This window comes from Odontomachus brunneus, unplaced genomic scaffold (genome assembly GCF_010583005.1).
Source record: "Odontomachus brunneus isolate Ranch 3 - 2012 unplaced genomic scaffold, Obru_v1 Obru_scaffold_104, whole genome shotgun sequence".
Lineage (NCBI taxonomy): Eukaryota > Metazoa > Arthropoda > Insecta > Hymenoptera > Formicidae > Odontomachus > Odontomachus brunneus.
The window spans coordinates 458,411-476,450 of NW_022639554.1; the positions used below are offsets into that span (position 1 = coordinate 458,411).

Consider the following 18,040-nt stretch of genomic DNA (forward strand, 5'->3'; position numbering starts at 1 on the left):
AACGGAACGCGCACTAGATGGTTGTGCCTATGATTAATGCAGGATTCACACCGCGTCCAATATCCAATGTACGACGTCCGATATCCAATAAAAGAACAGCTTTCTATTAGAGAATTCAATTCTCCATTGGAAAGCTGTTCTCCTATTGGATATCGGACGTCGTACGTCGGACATCGGACGCGGTGTGAATCCTCCATAAGTTTACATGGTAGCTTAGGCTGATATTTCACGTGTCGTACGAAAAGATTTTTGGATATGTTCATTGGTTGACGAACAGAGAACCTAGAAATACTCTATTCGCCAACCAATAAACGTATCCGAAAAGCTTGTCGTATGACAGGTAAAATAGCACCCTAGAACCGGTTTAGTAACAACTGTATTTAGTAAACTCTCACATCCGATTGATTCTTTCAGATCTGGAAATATACTCCAATCGGATTCAAGAGTTCACTAACTATGATAGTTACTAACTACGATAGTTAGTCAATAACATTTTTCAGCCTTAGTGGAATTAATTCTACTTGATTTAACGTAAAAATCCTTAGTGAATTTCGGAACGCAGCTTATATCGTTGCTGCACGCACCGCCGTGGCAATTTGCGGAACTGTTTTTAATTTTGGACCAATGAGCGTGACGCTTACGAATTCAAACGACATGACGCACACGCAACCAGTAGACCTGTGAGCGCATTCAAGTTCAAAAGCACGTATAAGTGGGTAGAATCGACGGTGCCGAAGATTGAAGCCGCAGAGATATAAATAAATAAATAAATTTCTCTATACAGCTCGCGGACGAAGAGCTTCACAGTGTCTGTTGCTAGCCAATGATTCTTCGAACGGCACGACGATCGACACGGTCGGCCGGTTTGACAGATGTGCAATCAAGAATGCCTAGTTGATAGGTGCTGTTGGCGGTAAGGGTTTACCCTTAAATCGCACTTTGTGTTTCATCGTGTAATCAAAAACTGTAGGAGTGAAGTAAATCGTGTCCATGAATCTCTAATACAACGTTCGCGACGTTCAAACGCCTCTACAAGTGAATACTTATTTTCGCAAATCTTCGATCGATCAAAGATCCCCGCGGGTGGCTTGTACGACAAAGAACGAGTGAGAAAGTGGAGAAAGAAAGAGAGAGACAATAACCAAGTGATCTATGAAAAATCACGACTTTCATGTCTTCACCTTTGTGTGATATTGTGTCGAGCATCAGGTATTATATTCATACAATTTCTCTGTGCATTCCAATGCTTTAATTAGATGTATGAAAAGTTAATGAGAAGTTTGTAAGATTATAATTTATAGAGTTTCAAGAATTCTTTGAATTCATGTATTACTTATAGTGCAATAGAGTGAGAATTGATATTAGTTTTTGTCTATAGCTTTTAAGCATTGTGTGAACAGTATCTATGTGAGATGTTTGAAACAATTATTTCTCTATAATTTAATAGAATAATTGAAAAGTTCTATACTAATTTGTATCCAAATTTATGTTGAATAGAAGGAGATCATGTCAGATTCTATAACAGGATCTACAGATAACAGGTCCATTTCTGTTGATATGAGCCAGCAGACTGTTACGCGACCAAAATTCCAACCAATACGTCTCAAGGCACTCTTACATTTCTGTGAAAGCGACGATGACGATGATGACGATGACAACAGCGAAAGAAAGCCTCAGGAGTCTGAAGATGAATCAGACGATGAACCACAACCTTTGGCACAAGACGAATCCGCTGAGAATATACCACAACAGTTATCCTTATCTGAAGAAGATGTTAAATTGTCCAAAACTGATACACAGGACAGATTCTCTATCCATACTTTACAGGAAGAAAGTCACAAAGTTGCATCTGATGTTTCTTCTATCTTAGATAAACTAAGCTGTACAACAAGCAACAAGAAAGAATGCAAAGTTGGTGATGTAAATGTTGAGAATTGTCTTCCCATGGATAAACTAAATAAATTAGAGCCATACAGAAATAAAAATGAGGAGACACAGGACTGTAACGATGGTAAAACGGTTTCAAGGAGTTATCAAGTTGAAACTGTTCATGAACGCGCAACAAATGTAGCATTACCTTCTTCGTCGTTGTCACTTTACAAAGGGGATTCTGATGCGAATAGAAGTCTGCAATCGACAAGCAGTGGTCAGTCGCATCATGAAAACGCTTACATGTCGGATGTATTAAACAGAAAGAAAGAGGAGCATGTGTATAATATGTTAGCAGAGAGCAAGAAGCTGTTAGGGACTAGTAACGACAGCTTCTTGAGCGACGATAAATGGCATAGAAGTGCGCATAGCTTGGCCGGTATCGAGCAACCCGGTAAGGACCACGAGGAGAAATTTCATCGCAGGATCTCGAACGTTGAATCGGAGCCCGTCGGCGTGTCGCTGAGCACATCTGGGAATTCGATTTATCCCACGGCGAAGCACAGTTCGCAGCATAACGTTACGAAGTACGAAGGCAACGAAAAATATGCAGCCGCGGAAGGCAAGCATATCGACCTCAGCACACCATCGTTAAGTAAAACGTTCTCCGTCGTGAATCGCTTGGTCGTAGAGACTCCGATGAAGCACCTGCAAGTTGGCCCGGTGCATCCGAATCCGTGCACGTCGCACAAACAGCTGTTTTGTACCCCGCAGAACAAGCTGCCCAACGACCCGAGCAAAAACTACATCCAGACTCCCTCTACGATACTCTCCAGCTGGTGTCACAATATGAGACACACGCCGGTAGACGGGAAAAACCACGTCGCAAAGGATTGTGTACCGACGCCCAGGAATGCAGTCTATGCACCGGTCATGGGGAAAGGAGAACTATCCAGGTGTGTTATGTTGGTTTTCGTCGCTCTTTTCTTGAAATCATCGATAATTTAATGAAAAAAAATTATTAATTATTACAAGATTGTAGAAATTTCAAATTTTTCTCAACTTAATAATTAAATAAATGTTTCAATTCAATTAATTGACGCGCAAAATTAATCAAACAATGTTTAATGATTGATTTCAACGAGTTTTTAATTGAAGATCGTTCAGTTAACGATTAATATGAGCGAAAGGGATCAAAGACCATTCAATGAACAATTGAACTTGGCAAATTTATCAATTAGACGGTCTCCAATTAGATTGATGCATATTAATGTAATTAAACGTGATAATTAACTAAAGAAGTAATTAATTACTTGCAACCTCAATTATCAACTTCCTCATTGCAGATGATGTATTTTACAGATCTGGATATTTTGTAGACATGAACTAAAAGTTTATCTTTTTTAAAGAGATTGTAAGACACATTTTTAACTTTTCAATATGTTTTTACCATGCTTTGTGAAAGTTGTATGATTTTTTTTATAATTGAAATTTGCATATTAATGGAGTTATAGAGCGCTAGTATGCACGATATATCCGCTTGTAGTGATCTGAAGCAAAAAAGAAAAGAAGATTCTTATTTTTATAGAAGTATACAGCTTATTGTCTGAACTAGAATTTTTGTATTAAATCAAAATTTTATAAAATTGGGGAGTCGAGAAATTTAGTTAAAATAGTTAAAAATTTAAAGATTACTTTCCAATCTGATTGAAACTGAATAATTCATTTTCATTACAGGTGCTTCGGACTGGACACGAAAAGTGCAAGAAGACCTTTAGCAGACGCTAAATTGACGCACGGCGATTCCTCTATATATTCTCTGGAAACGAAGCCGCCGCTCATGATGCAGAAATTCCCCGAGACCAAGTGCGTTACGTCCGAGATGCAACAAGATGACAGAAGCAGAAAGACAATCGGACTATCGGAGGCGAAATCAATGCAGATCGAGGCGAATTATGATAAAGGTAAATAATACAATGCATATAAAATTGTGCAAATCGTTACACGCGATTGCACTCGAATTGTCATTGTTAGATCGTCATTGCGTTTAGATTCGAAATCGGTGAACTCTGTCGAAGAAACAAAAGAGAACAAACAGCCCAATTTACCGGACCCTCTGCTAGGGAATGATAAGAGAATCATGCAAGAGAGCAAACAAACGATTGTTGGTCCCAGCACGAGCTTGAAAGTAATGCAGGATTCCGCGCGAAGGTACGACATTGAGCACAATGTTGTCTCGAGTACAGAGTGCAAAGACTTGCAAAATCGTCAGAGGCAGCATGAAAGGTCACGGCAGATCGCGGGCAAAATGGGGAATATACAGTTTTCTGTACCGTCGAGCATCCCGCTGCAACGACAACGTAAAACGTTATTCGTGAAAGACAGAGAATACTTGGTCCTGGGCTCTTTGGGTCAGGGAATGAGCGGCGAGGTATTGCGAGTGCAGGATTTATCCTGTGGCGAGCTGCGTGCTATCAAATGCGTGGACTTGAGTAAGATGGATAAAGAGTCTGCTCAGGGTTGCTTGGACGAAATCTCCTTACTGCACAAATTACAGGCGCCCTGCGTTATCAAAATGTTCGATTAGTGAGTACATATTGAATTATAACATAACAAATATCTAGAACGATCGTTTATCGTGAGAATTAATCATATAAAACCTGTATCAATAGTCATTATTCGGAATTTGTCTCAAGTAAGATACATTTAAATCTAGAATTAGATGAGTTTTCAGTTGAATCACGATTACAAATATAATATCACATACATACGATACGTATAATATGTAATTCAACTAAAAAATCCAAATATAACTTTACATTTAAATTTAAGTGAAGCAATTTTCAAGTAAAGAAATATTAATCGAAATAAGACTACGAGAATATTAAGATTTATATTAAGAATACTAATATTAACAATTGTTATTTAAAATTGCTTCAAGTGAGATAGTCAGATTTAAATATAGAATTAAAGCGAGTTTTTTCAGCGCAATTACAAATGTAATGTCACTTATATAATTAAAATAATAAAATCAAATCTTACTCTAAAAAAAAGAATTAATAAAATTTAAAGAACTTTAACACGTTAAAGTGTAACACGTTAAATATATCGCGATGGACATTGATGACCAATATTATGATATTACCGCATATCATTAAGTATAAAATATAATTAAATATATTTAAAGAATCGGTTGTACACAGCCAATAGAGAACTGGTAATGAAAAGAGGTAAAAGATATGTGTGTTTTGAGTTATATTGATTTACTTTATTTTTGACAATTCAACCATTCAAGTTTTTGTAACGGAAATCAACGCGCTAGTCAACGTATTAATCGCACTTTTTTTTTTTTAATGGATTCATTGATTTTGACTTCATTACTTCAGCAATATTAGAGAATCCATGGTCTATGTAGTGATGGAAATGGGTGATACTGATCTCAGTCGTCTCTTAAAATCCATGTCCCAGGAAAAGCAAATTCCTCTTACAATGATTCTGTATTACTGGACCGAAATGCTCACTGCTGTAAAACACATACATGATAATGGTAAGTGTAACGTGCACTTATATTTCATTCTCCGATAGATATCTATGATGTGTTCTTTGTATTTAGGAGTTATACATTCGGACTTGAAACCGGCAAACTTCTTATTAGTACGAGGTCGGCTCAAGCTAATAGATTTCGGAATTGCCTCAAACATAAACTCGGACATGACGTCGGTCTTGAAGAATAACCCGATCGGAACGTTAAATTATATTAGCCCGGAAGCCCTGATGGACATTGGCGGTAACGCAGACTCGCCCACTCATAATGTTAAATACAAGGTGAGACGAGAGTAATGTGATTATAACGTTAATTCAATTAATTTCAATTTAGTTAATTACAATTAATATAATAAATAATTTCTATACATGTTACTTAAAGAAAAATGTATTGAATATGCGATTAAATTTGACTAGAAAATTAATGCTCAGAGAATGGATTGATAATTGATCAATTTAACAGTACCTGTAAAGTGAGGGAAGTAACATACAAGTTTTCTTTCTATCCAACAGATAAGTTTCAAGTCGGATGTGTGGTCATTGGGATGCATTTTGTACAGTCTGGTGTATGGTCATACGCCTTTTCACAACATACGCTCTCAGTGGGCGAAGGTAAACGCCATAACCAATCCTAAGCCGAATATCTTGTTTCCGATGTTTCCAAACAGCGAGTCTCAGGCTGGCGAACGCGCGCCACCCGTCCTGATCGACGTGATGCGAAAGTGTCTTCAGCACGACCCGAAAGCAAGACCTACTGTGGCACAATTATTGCAAGTGCAATACGTGCCCACCAAACAGAATGTCGCAACCACGATGCCCGATGTTCCGACGAGTATCCTCATGAAGATAAGGCATGCTTTGAACGAGGAAGAGTGGCGGCAATTGATTCAGGTGGGTGTTCGTCCATCTTCTTCATTTTAACATATCGTTCTCTGGGGATGTATCTCCAAAGTGCAAATTTGTCTTTAGCAAAATGTAAGCATCTAATGGAATGTGTGAGAAAGTATGTAAGGGATTGTAAAGAAGAAATAAGGGATCTAATGTTAAAATTAAAGAAAACTTTCGTTGTTTAACTCAAGATGAGTTAATCGCGACTAAAGTCGTCTCTGATGATCCATATTTTTAATCCTTAAATAATTCTGATCAAAAGAAACATTAGGCCTGTTGTTTTTAACTGAACTAGTGCTACACTGAGATTTCGTTTCTTTTTCTTCAACGCTGGGTATATATTCGTTTCGCTCTATAGGCGAAAAATGGAATCTAGTTCAACTAAAAAAAACATAAAATATTTATATAGGATTTAAGGGACTGTACAGAAAATAACTTGTTCGTCGCATAGTCAAGGTATTAGATTAAATACGGAGATTGCTTGTGTTGCTTTCGAGATTCTTTGCACAAAAATTACACATACAGAGTTACATACTAAAACGAATGGTCGCAGTCGCATAAACGAATGGAATATTATTATTCGTGTCGACTCAACATACAAACCCAATTGAACGGAAATTAATAGCTCGTTTTATTATATTTTTTTCAGGTATTGGACACAAAGCGGCATCATACATAATATTATGGAAATAATAAATTTACCTGTTTACTTATTTGTAACTTATTTGTTTACCGGTGTACATAAAAATATTTGTATATATATACAAGAGACAGCAAGGCGTAAATATACAGAATGCTTATTGACACATGTCACAAAAAGGGTGATGTGATAAAAATAATATATATATATATGTATGAATATAACGTGTAGAAAGAGAGGAAGTGATAAAGATAGATAGTAAAGAAATGTAAGATATCAGAATAGCGTTTATAAATAAGATTGCAATAGAATTATGCTTACCTATGTCGCGAACACGAAACTCTGTGCATATCAACAATTGCATTTTAAGAAAGTAAAGTTTTATAAGATTATATTAAATTAAAATAACTTCTTTTCTCAGTTTTATTACCTCTCATTCGCACGTACAAATGATTCGCTATACTTTATAGTGGCTAACGCAGTGACGATAACCGGCAGAGCTGCGTGTCAGCGATATTCTGCAAATTTCGTATTCTATAATTCGGACTAAATTTCCGTCTTGCCTATCGATCATTATCGATTGTTCCGCCGCGCGGAACAGTCAATGAGCCTCAACTCTTTCGCTGCGTACTGCACGGAATCTCCGACTTATCTGCCTGAAGATTTAAGATTAACGAATGAATAAATTTTTCTCACATATGGTAAATAACTAGTCAGTTTATTTAAACTTCGTAAATCTTGGTAAGTGAGAACAAGTATATACTTTTTCATCGTCTCATATAATTATCGAAAACTAATAAATCAATGGCTGCATTCCGAAAGCAATGCGATTGAGTAAGTGCTTACTGCTTTTGGGATATTTTTCTATATTTTCCATATTTCAATCGACGCGTTATGGAGTCAAAGTGACAATACATGAAATATTCAACGTTAAAATTGCAATAGAATTAATTCAAGAAAAACGTGAATATTATATTTATCAGATAAAAATATAGCTAAACGACCAATACTTTTATACCGTGTATTGTCATTTTGACTTCTATTAAAACTGATAATACTAAACAAACCTGTAAGCAGTGGCTCATAATTGTAATCGTTTGATATGCCGCTAACTTCGTCAGAAAAAAATGTGTTCAAATCGTTTTGAAAGCTCACTTCGCTTCGTTTTTCCGAACACGATCAATGTTGATTTTTTTTTTTAATATAAATTGAAGTACTTTGACGCGGCAAAGCACAAGTACCCACACAATAGAGAGAGATTTGGTATAATATTCTTAGTTTATATTTATGTACATATTTGATTATATGGTTACACTTAAAATGTTTACATCCTAAATTACAAAAGAGTACGAACGTAGGAAAACGTAAGAATTAGTAACAATTACGTATATCTACTTTTCTTTTTTACTAATTATCCACACCAATATATAAAAATAGACACTGATGTACGTGGAAATAAATATCCGTGTACACTTCTCACGTTAAGAAGATCCAGTTGATCGCGACTAACCAACAATGCGCAATCGAGATATTGAGCTCCAAAGATACTTTTGCTTCCGATATTTCCTTTCTACGTCAGTACACATAAACTATGTAAAAGTGCACGATATGTTTGAAAGAAACAAAACAAAAAAGGAAAAGATACGTTGTATATTTATTTTGTCTAAGTGAATCCGACGTGGAAATTTATCGCAAAAAGTGCGAGAAAGTTTCCCGACCAAGCTTCACTGTGCAGCGAAAGAGTTAAAGATAATTCGAAGGTGTCAGTGTTGTGCACCTACGTACAGTGTACGTACGCAAAATATCTAAAACCGTTGTCTCGCGCGCAACTTAAATAGAAAATCAATTTAAAAAAATACAATTTCGAAAGGAACTAAAAAACCAAGGTGCGAGTATTAAGTGCTACTTTATATTATACATTATAAATTATTACAAATTCAAAATATCACAATTAAGCTATTCAGCCAATTTTTGAAAGTTCTCTAATGTTATCTACTAATGCAATATGGCTACCATCAGATCTACCAAAGCAAATTCGAAAAGCCAAACGCATATTGCATATTTTTTCTTAAGTACTGGTAGTATTGTACTGCAAGACATTATATCTTAGCTATATCTATCAATTATTACTTACTAGATAAAGTAGTATATATACAGCAGATGGGAATAGAAATCTACATATGCAGAAATATATACAGGCATGTATATATCTATATGTGTATGTGTGTCTATATATATTTCTGCACATGTATATTTCTATTTACATATTTCCGTCTACTATATATGTATATATATACTATATATATGCTTTATCTAGTAAGTAATAATTGATAGATATAGCTAAGATATAATGTCCTGCAGAGTACAATACTACCAGTACTTAAGAAAAAATATGCAATATATAGCTAAGATACATGTCCTGCAATACAATACTATCAGTAGTTAAGAAAAAATATGCACTTGGTTTTTCGGATCTGCCTTGGTAGATCTGATGATAGCCGTATTGCATTAGTAGATAACATTAGAAAGCTTTCAAAAATTTGCTGGGTAGCTTAATTGTGACTGTTTTGAATTTGTAATAGTTTATAATGTATAATATAAAATAGTGCTTAACACATTTTGGTTCTTTAGTCCCTTTCGAAATTGTATTTTTGTATTATAATTATATTATTAATTGTGTGTATTATAATTATATTAATTATATTATTATAATTATATTTTTGTATAACTATAGAACTGTATATAAAACCCTTTAGTGTATATAACGGTCAATTTAAAAAAAGTGATTATTTGTTATCGTCTTTAATTTGATAAATTATATTGTTGATATTATACACACAAAACTAGTCGCTCAAACACATCTGTAAGCGTAAATGCTCAACGCCGAACACGGCAGACATTTGCGTCTCGCTACCTTCCTCATCGTAGATATGCCGTATAAAACGCAAGTAAGTCTTTCGTTCGTCGTGAACGTCGTCCTTAGCTTTTTCCCCCGATGACGACATATTTCTCGCTGATCTGTCGACGTTCTATTGCACTCCCGGCGGCGACGGATCAATGCGTACTCGTGAGCTGCCAATATTGCAACAGCTTCTCACCCTTCGGCAGCGCCATGCAATTCGGTCTCTCGAACGTCAGCATGATGTCCTTGACCTTGTTCTTCAGCTCACGGTCGAACATGTGGCCGCCAGTACGCTCCAACGCCGATGCTATGTCGTATTCGACGGCGGGCAACGGCTCGTGAATGAAACGCGCCGCGCTGGCGATACTGGGCAGAATGTGCCACTGCAGCGCTCTGATCTCCCAGAGGCTGCTAAGCATCGCGTTGCTAAGCAACGGGTCGCGCTCTTCCATGAGAAAAGGGTCGCCCGCGCCGGTGCACGCGTCTGAGACAATCTCGCCCTCGCCTTGCGGATGGTCGATTAGACGCTTGAGTCCCGGATGCCGCTTCATCAGATTGCCCACGAAAAGCAAGATTATCAGGATATCCTCCGGCGGCGCGACCAACGTTAGACGCGCGAGTCGTTTCGCGAACGCTGCTACCAACGATTCTGGCAAGTGTCTGAAAAGAAAGAAATGCAAAATTATATATATATTCGTAGTATATATTAATATATTCGTAGTATGTAACGTCGATCACTTCAATTAAATATAATTGCGAGATAAAAAATATTAAAAATATTAAAATTTAAAATAAAAAAATTATAATAAAACAACAAACACACTAATATTACAGATTTAAAATTAGTATATTTTTTACAATATAATGTACATGCAAAGGTACAAATTAATTAACTTTAAATATCAAAACATTTCGGATATTTTTCGTTATCATCTTTAGCTGAAATTATAAAATTAATAATTTATTATTACTTACAAAATTAATAACTTGAATTTATAATAACTTGAATTTATAATTTATAATTTTATTATTACGATTAAAAATAATTGCTAAAAAAAATAGCGGAATGTGCATTTCGAGAAATTTAACTAATTTGTGCCTGTACACTATTGTAAATATATACTAAAGACCTGCAATATAGTTCTTAGTGTCTGTTGTCTTAGGCCTGGTTGCACCAACATTATTTTGGCTTTAAGCGAAACTTAAACATATATCTATCTTTATCTTTCTTTCTAAGTAAATAAAGACAGACATATATTTAAGTCTTATTTAAAACCAAAATAACGTTGGTGCAACCGGGCCTTAATGTTCTTTTTTTTACGCAATTCCCAACAGTGCAAACGATTCTTCTATTGGAGAAAAGACTTACGTCGAACTGAGAAACAGATCTGCCAAATAGAACAGACGAGCCTTGTACTTCGTGTGGAAGATCTCGGGCTCGAACATCGAGTATAGCTTGGTGAAGATACTCGGGTATTCTAAATTGTGCTTGGTGACCAATATGAATACACCATGCAACGCGAGCAAGCCGATGGTACCGTCCGCGTCCAAGGAGTCCATTAAAAAGTCGCATAGCAGCACAGGTTTCTCTAAATGCGACATAACTCGTTCCAACAGGACTAGCAATAGTTGTTTGTGCAGTTGCGGTGTTAGTTCCCAATGCATGACACAGGCCCAGACTTTGTTCAGCGCGCGTCTAACCGCCGACTGATCCCATGTGAATGCGACGCCTGATCAAAAAGATTTACAACTACTTGTGTTAAGGCAAACGACAATGATACTGAAAACGTAAATTATAACGTGAAACATACCTTGTGGTCCGCACAGAAGTTCTTTATTGTCTGACATTTTCGATTCTGAAATATTATTTGATTGCTCGTATTGTTTTTATATCAGTTTTTATATCAGTAAACATACAAAGTACAAAACTACATATGTGAAAAATATACTCATAATCATTTGTACATCATATTGCAAATTTAAAGTTGATGAAATTGTTAAGACCCTTAGACACATTAGCTTGATGTAAAAAAATTTGTTGAATAGAAAACGGAATTATCTAATCTTGAGGAATAAATAATCCTTATAAATAAAACAAACATTTTACTTTTTAAGATTTTAACAAAGTTTTCCTATTTTCCTTTCAATGTCTAAACTTGCGACAAGAATTTAAGAGTAAAGTAACAAATCTTTTGCATCAACTTAATATAATTGAGAAAGAATGAAACAAGTCAGGAAGAGCTAATACAATTACAAATTTTAACTTCATAAATACTATACCTTCTCCCTCCTTTGGCAGTGGTATTTTATGTATAAGTTCCAAAAGATTCTTAATATAAATTCCCTGTGGTTGCCTCTTGGGAGTAAGAGAGGGAAGACACTTCCATGTATAATATAAAGCGTCGGGATAACCAGTAATCTCTTGGAATCTTGATATTAAATTAGTATTGTCTTTCTCTGGTGATAGTAGCGTCATGAGAATAGGCTTTAGACGAAGAAGAGGAAAGTGATAACCCAGATTATCACGTGGTTCTAATGGAGCCTTGCCTTCTTCTGCCATTAGTTTTATCGCAGTAGTGAGGGCTTGCAGTTGTGTAGCTGGCCGACAGTTCTCTAAAGATGCAAGTATCTTCTTCCACACCTCCTCATAACAACTTCTCAGCCAGCTGGTATAGCGTGATTCAGGGCTGGGTTCTGTTTCAGATACCATGTTAGCAGAGACTACTTTACCAGTTGTGAAGTTCATACAAAAGTTTTCAAATCACCAATGGTCAAAGTTTGGGCTTACCTGAGATGGCAAGAGCTATCGTGGACTCTTCATACATGTCACCGCGCCTCAACACTTCCGTGAATATCATTTCTACCGTGAGCAAACACGGGAAGGTAAATTCCTACGGCGAGAAGGAAGCTGAGATATCACAGCCATCGTTTCAAATCTCAAAAACGACCGGCAAGCAGACTAATAATTGCACTTACGTCCCATTGGCCGATTATATCCACCAAATTGTTCACATGCTTCCTCGAGGCGAGGAATTCCTGGCCCCGCTGTCGTATCAGCCTCGATATCGTCCTTTGATTCGTAGAAACGGCGGGTGAGTCCGTTACGTCCGTCATCGCCCGAGTTTCTTCGAAGACTTGGCTAATGGCAGCGAGTGAGCCGAAAACGGCAGGTATCTACGCTATCCTAGAATCGCTACTTTCGCAGAGTATTGTGCGCCTTCGACACAACAGCTATTGCAAATGACGCCATGTTCGATTCCGTGGTTAGGTTAGGTTAGGTTTGGTTAGGTTGGATCGGGTTAGGTTGAAGCGTATGGCACGTATAAAAATATAAGCAGTAACATTTAAGCGACCAATCATATTCGAGAATTGTCACAAACATGACTAGCATGTTGAAATGTTCTCAACTGTGATTATTCAATTTTGTTATTGCTCAGGCTCGTTGCATCAGCTTTTTCTGTAAAAGTCCCAATAATTGAACTGATAAGATAGCATGATCAGTGTTTGTGTCTTTTACACTTTTATTAATAAATTATTGATAGAATTACTAACAAAACTAACAAGTTTATATAAAACTTTGTCAAAAAATAATATAGAGAATAATAAATAAATATAAATTGTAATTTTAATGAAATATATAGTAGATAACGCCAGTCAGTAATTAAACTGATGGTTTTTGTCCTACTTATTGAATAATAGACTTGATGATTAAATAATTATTAAATAATACTACAAATTGACATAAAGAAGTATCTTTCACAAATTTCAAAGGCATCTTCTTTTTATAAATATTAAATACAAATATATTATTAATATTTCACAATTGCTGAAGCAAGATTTAATTACTACAATATTTACTTTACAGCCCTCAGCATCTTCATCCTGTTATAATGCAGGAGATAATAAAAACTTTGAAAAATTCTATCATTTTAAGCGCAATTGTGTAGTTTAAAATTGCAAATTATATTGTGTCTTACCAGTGTATTTCTTATGATATTTTCTTACTCTTTTTATCCAGAGACCCTGAAACTTTTTTCATTCTCAATAAGAAATATTCATTACTTTTGAAGTAAGGAATATCTTTACTTTAACAATAGTTTATTTATAAATCAATAAAACAAAAAGACTATCAATTACAAAAATAATCAAGGTTTGTGTATTAGTTGCAGCAGTATTTCCAGAATCTCTTGCTTTTGTTTCGACACAGCAATTCTCTGTCTCCTCTCTTCAATCTCCAACTCCAACCTGGCTTCACGCTCCTTCCTTTCCATTTTGAATTTTTCTTCTTCGAGTTGTATTCTTCTTTCCTCCAGGCTGAATTGTTTCTCTTGAAATTCCACCTCTTTCTTGTGTCTCTCTTGCAAGAATTGCAGCGTCGACTTTCTTAGTCCATCGTGTCGTGCTTTGTTTCTAATTGGGCCGCCAGTTCTGGACGGCGACGTGTTTGGCGATCGCAATGGGCTGGCTGAGGTTAGTGGAGTTGACGAGGACGACGACGACGATAAAGTTGGCGATGGCAATGCAATTGGTAAAAACGTAGAAGATGGAAGCGATGAGGGTATAGACATTTCCACTGCTGGTTCTTCTATTATCACCTCCAAATTGTCAAAAATGTTCTCTACCTCAAGGGCAGCATCTCTTGCTTGTAACCCAGATTTTTGAGCATTGGAAGTGTTGATAGCTTTGCTGGTGCGTCTAAACTCTTTCTGCAAATCTTGTACTTGTTGAAGAAGTTGCTCCTTTTCATTGTACTGCTCCTCAGTGCCTGACCTGCAAATCATTATGATGTTATATCCTTATGATTACAATTACTTTCCAGCAAGAGACACAACTGACACAAAGCGACACAGTATTCAATACAATGCTTTCCTATAACACAATATAATACACAGTTGAAGAGTTGAATTAGTATTTATGTGTTGAATTTATGGCTATCAATTGTTTAAAGAGTATAATAAATCCCAAAATATACTAAAATATAGAAAGCAATACTGCTTTTTCATAAGTTTGTACATATACATGTGTACATTTTTGTTCATAATATAATTCTACAAGTTCTCTGGTACAATGATATTTTGGCATTTAATGTAATAAAATAAAGATGTTCTACTGTAAACATTATTCTAGTCATATTAGTTTACTTAATAAGACACTGAAACATATTTATTTCATTGAAATTATCACATAAAATTAATTTTAATAAATTATTATATTTACCGTGCAATAACATATATAACATTCAATTTTTTCAAACTAATTATAACCAAATCTCTCATTTTACAACTGTTTTGAGGAAAACTTTGACTACAATATTTATTCTTGCAAAAAATGATAGAATGGGGATTGTTTAACTTGAAGTGTAAACTACTATCTATATTGAGAACCAAGTAGTACTCCAACATTACACAATGCCTCAGTGTCTGACACTGTGTCTGTTAGAATTTGTGTCTCCTTGCTGGAAAGAGCAATCTACTTGAATATTATCCAAGTGACATATAATTCCAATGAAATATTTAATATTCAGCCAGACATTTAATATACCTTATTTAACCAATTAATATCAATCAATAAGTATTTGTATTTACTTCCTTAAATGTGTGCGTCCTTCTTTGGCCCAGATCTTCAGGAGATGATCAACATGCTCCTTGACGCAACGCAAACTGAAGTTCTTTTGCGTCGCCTTCACGACTCGCTCCGCGACGATTTTCCACCTGTCGCTCTCCTCGTATGGGTTTTGTCCCGAGACCTCCCGCAGCAGTATCAAGTCATCCAGAATCGTGAAGCGTAACCGCTCCGGTTTTGCCATCGAATCTGATAATGCGCACTTTCATACGGATATCTCGCCGCGAGTACTACTCGCCGCGCAATAACGTTTACCGTATCGGAAAGCGAGGACGCTCTAACATGTTTCTCGCAATAACATAACAACATGGCATTGCGAAGTAGAGATATCGTCTCGCCAGAGTGCACAACATAGCTAGCCTCTGACAGGATCAAATATGGCGGATTTGGCGTGACGTACGCTCTTATATTCAGCAACTCTACATACGAGATGTTTATTTGCGGGAAGAATATGGATGGAACTTTTTTAAAAAACACAACTCCCTCCGAGCTGCCGTTGAATCACGCTATTTGAAAATAAAAAGTCCTTTTGATATATCGTTGAGTTGTACTACTCGGAAAAGAGGTTAAGACTGACTTAAGTTTTCTACAATTTCGAATCTTATGCAAAATTCACACCGTGTCCAATGTCCGTCCGACGTACGACGTCCGATATCCAATTGGAAAATAGCTTTCTAATATAGAATTCAATTCTCCATTGGAAAGCTATTCTTTTATTGGATATCGGACGTCGTACGTCGGACATCAGACGCGGTGTGAATTCTGCATTATGGGTATAGACTTTTGCATGAAGGTGCCTTTACATGGAAGCATCAAGCGTTAAAGCGGTAGCCAATCAACGTGCCACTTTCGCAAGAACTACAAGTATACTTTTGGAACCTGATATGTTGATTGGCTAACGCTTTAACGCTCGACGCTCGATGCTCCCATGAAAAAGTACCTTAATCTATAAATGTATAAAAGGTAAAGAACGTTAATATAATTATGAATAAGATAATATCAATTGTACTTGGCATACAAAATATAGTGCATTTTTTTTAAAACAGCGAAAGTTCATCTTCAGACGATGAAGAAAATATTGCAAATATTTTAAAAATAATAACAGGACGAGGACCGGTAATATTAAGACCACGTGTAAAAAATTATATAGAAAATACTGTCGTTTTCCTTTTAGATGAAGGATTTAAAGAATACTTTAAGTAAGATAATTATGAATAAAGTAATTAATGCGATTAAAGTCCGTAATTTTAGTTCTCATTCTGTTTAATAATGGGCGCATTCAGTAGAAAAAGCGCTCAGTGAGCAATCAACGATTATTGGTTCTTGCTATTAGATCCCTAAATCTAGACCAATTACATTGACAAATTACTCAACTGTTGTGCAACTGTTGAGTCTACTGAATGCAGCCAATGTAGCTTACCTGATGCTTGTTCGTAATCTTGTTGAGATAATAATACTTCGTATGATTTATTTTCAGTTGCGTCAATTTCTGTACATTTTACTAAGGACTGGTTGCACCAACATTATTTTGGCTTTAAGCGAAACTTAAACATATATCTATCTTTATTTTTCTTTCTATATAAATAAAGATAGATATATATTTAAGTGTTACTTAAAATGGGTGTATATCAGTTGGACACGGGGCAATTGGACACAGTCCAATCACAAGTCGCTGTTCCAAGGGACCCTACAAATGTCTCTAATCACACGGTGCTGTGATTGGCTGTGTCCAAATGCACCGTGTCCAAGTGCACCGCTCCCACTTAAAATAACGTTGGTGCAACCAGGCCTAAGGCCATTTTCCACACTTATCACTTCAGAAACAGACGCTATATGCATTACTGAACCTGCACTACCTCGAAATAATGTGCGGAATTAACCGGAAGTCAGCAATTCCCTAGGACCTATTTTTGTGAAAAAAGTAGTAAATTTTGCTTTCTTACAGCATACTAACAATAGGTTTGTTCTTTCGACCTGAACTGGCTGCACTAGTTCACGAAGTTTGCACTAATGCGTTCTTTCGATCAGAACAGTGCAAGAAAATGTGTTCTTTCGAACAGTGCAGGCTGAACTAGTGCAGCGAGTTCAGTGAACTGACTGCCCTAGGTCTGGAGGTAGAGCAAGCAGTGCAGGGCAGCTAACCGAAAAAATTTAAATTTGTATCTATAACCTGTAAAATCGGTATACCTAGTTGACATTACGTAGAAGAAATAATCCGACGACGGAATCTATAAACAGTAAGTAAATACTTAAATATATAATGTGACGATTCGGGAATCGTCACGACGGCCGAAACAATAGGTTTGTTCTTTCGACCTGACCTAGGGCTGCACTGGAACTGTACTAGTTGAAGAAAGTTCAAGATAGTGCAGACCAGTGCAAAGATACATATGGGTCTGAAAAGAACGGGTAAGAGCAAGTTAGAGCAGTGTAAGATGGCGGACAACATGGCTGGATTAAATAACATAGATCAATTTATGGTCATGTTTTCGCACTTATAGCATTTTATGTTTTGTTGAACAATCCTATTTCTTTTAAAAACTGTTTTGTGTTGGATACCCATACAACAAATCCCT

General features: G+C 36.2%; 3 protein-coding genes across 3 annotated transcripts; 1 reads left to right on the top strand and 2 right to left on the bottom strand.

The window, feature by feature from the left end:
- Positions 1-655: 655 nt before the first annotated feature.
- On the top strand, positions 656-7,345 carry LOC116849020. Its single transcript, XM_032825733.1, has 8 exons — positions 656-1,209; positions 1,498-2,825; positions 3,607-3,833; positions 3,921-4,455; positions 5,256-5,416; positions 5,483-5,694; positions 5,926-6,303; positions 6,950-7,345. The coding sequence occupies exons 2-8, from the start codon at positions 1,507-1,509 to the stop codon at positions 6,977-6,979; spliced, it is 2,862 nt and encodes a 953-aa protein (XP_032681624.1). The 5' UTR covers positions 656-1,209; positions 1,498-1,506; the 3' UTR covers positions 6,980-7,345.
- Positions 7,346-7,637: 292 nt separating this feature from the next.
- LOC116849022 (nucleolar complex protein 4 homolog B) lies at positions 7,638-13,115 on the bottom strand. Its single transcript, XM_032825735.1, has 6 exons — positions 12,819-13,115; positions 12,631-12,733; positions 12,123-12,536; positions 11,654-11,698; positions 11,212-11,572; positions 7,638-10,502 (listed from the first exon to the last, which is right to left on the bottom strand). The coding sequence occupies exons 1-6, from the start codon at positions 12,954-12,956 to the stop codon at positions 9,995-9,997; spliced, it is 1,569 nt and encodes a 522-aa protein (XP_032681626.1). The 5' UTR covers positions 12,957-13,115; the 3' UTR covers positions 7,638-9,994.
- A 785-nt stretch (positions 13,116-13,900) lies between these two features.
- On the bottom strand, positions 13,901-16,136 carry LOC116849023. Its single transcript, XM_032825736.1, has 2 exons — positions 15,428-16,136; positions 13,901-14,612 (listed from the first exon to the last, which is right to left on the bottom strand). The coding sequence occupies exons 1-2, from the start codon at positions 15,646-15,648 to the stop codon at positions 13,988-13,990; spliced, it is 846 nt and encodes a 281-aa protein (XP_032681627.1). The 5' UTR covers positions 15,649-16,136; the 3' UTR covers positions 13,901-13,987.
- Between the last annotated feature and the right edge of the window lie 1,904 nt (positions 16,137-18,040).

Coding starts and splice junctions, on each gene's coding strand:
- LOC116849020 (XM_032825733.1), top strand. CDS start 1,507: ATGTCAGATTCTATAACAGGATCTACAGATAACAGGTCCATTTCTGTT. Junction 3,834..3,920: donor CGAGGCGAATTATGATAAAG/GTAAATAATACA, acceptor CATTGCGTTTAG/ATTCGAAATCGGTGAACTCT. Junction 5,695..5,925: donor CTCATAATGTTAAATACAAG/GTGAGACGAGAG, acceptor TCTATCCAACAG/ATAAGTTTCAAGTCGGATGT.
- LOC116849022 (XM_032825735.1), bottom strand. CDS start 12,956: ATGACGGACGTAACGGACTCACCCGCCGTTTCTACGAATCAAAGGACG. Junction 12,734..12,818: donor ATATAATCGGCCAATGGGAC/GTAAGTGCAATT, acceptor TTCTCGCCGTAG/GAATTTACCTTCCCGTGTTT. Junction 11,699..12,122: donor ACTGCCAAAGGAGGGAGAAG/GTATAGTATTTA, acceptor ATAATATTTCAG/AATCGAAAATGTCAGACAAT.
- LOC116849023 (XM_032825736.1), bottom strand. CDS start 15,648: ATGGCAAAACCGGAGCGGTTACGCTTCACGATTCTGGATGACTTGATA. Junction 14,613..15,427: donor GGACGCACACATTTAAGGAA/GTAAATACAAAT, acceptor AATGATTTGCAG/GTCAGGCACTGAGGAGCAGT.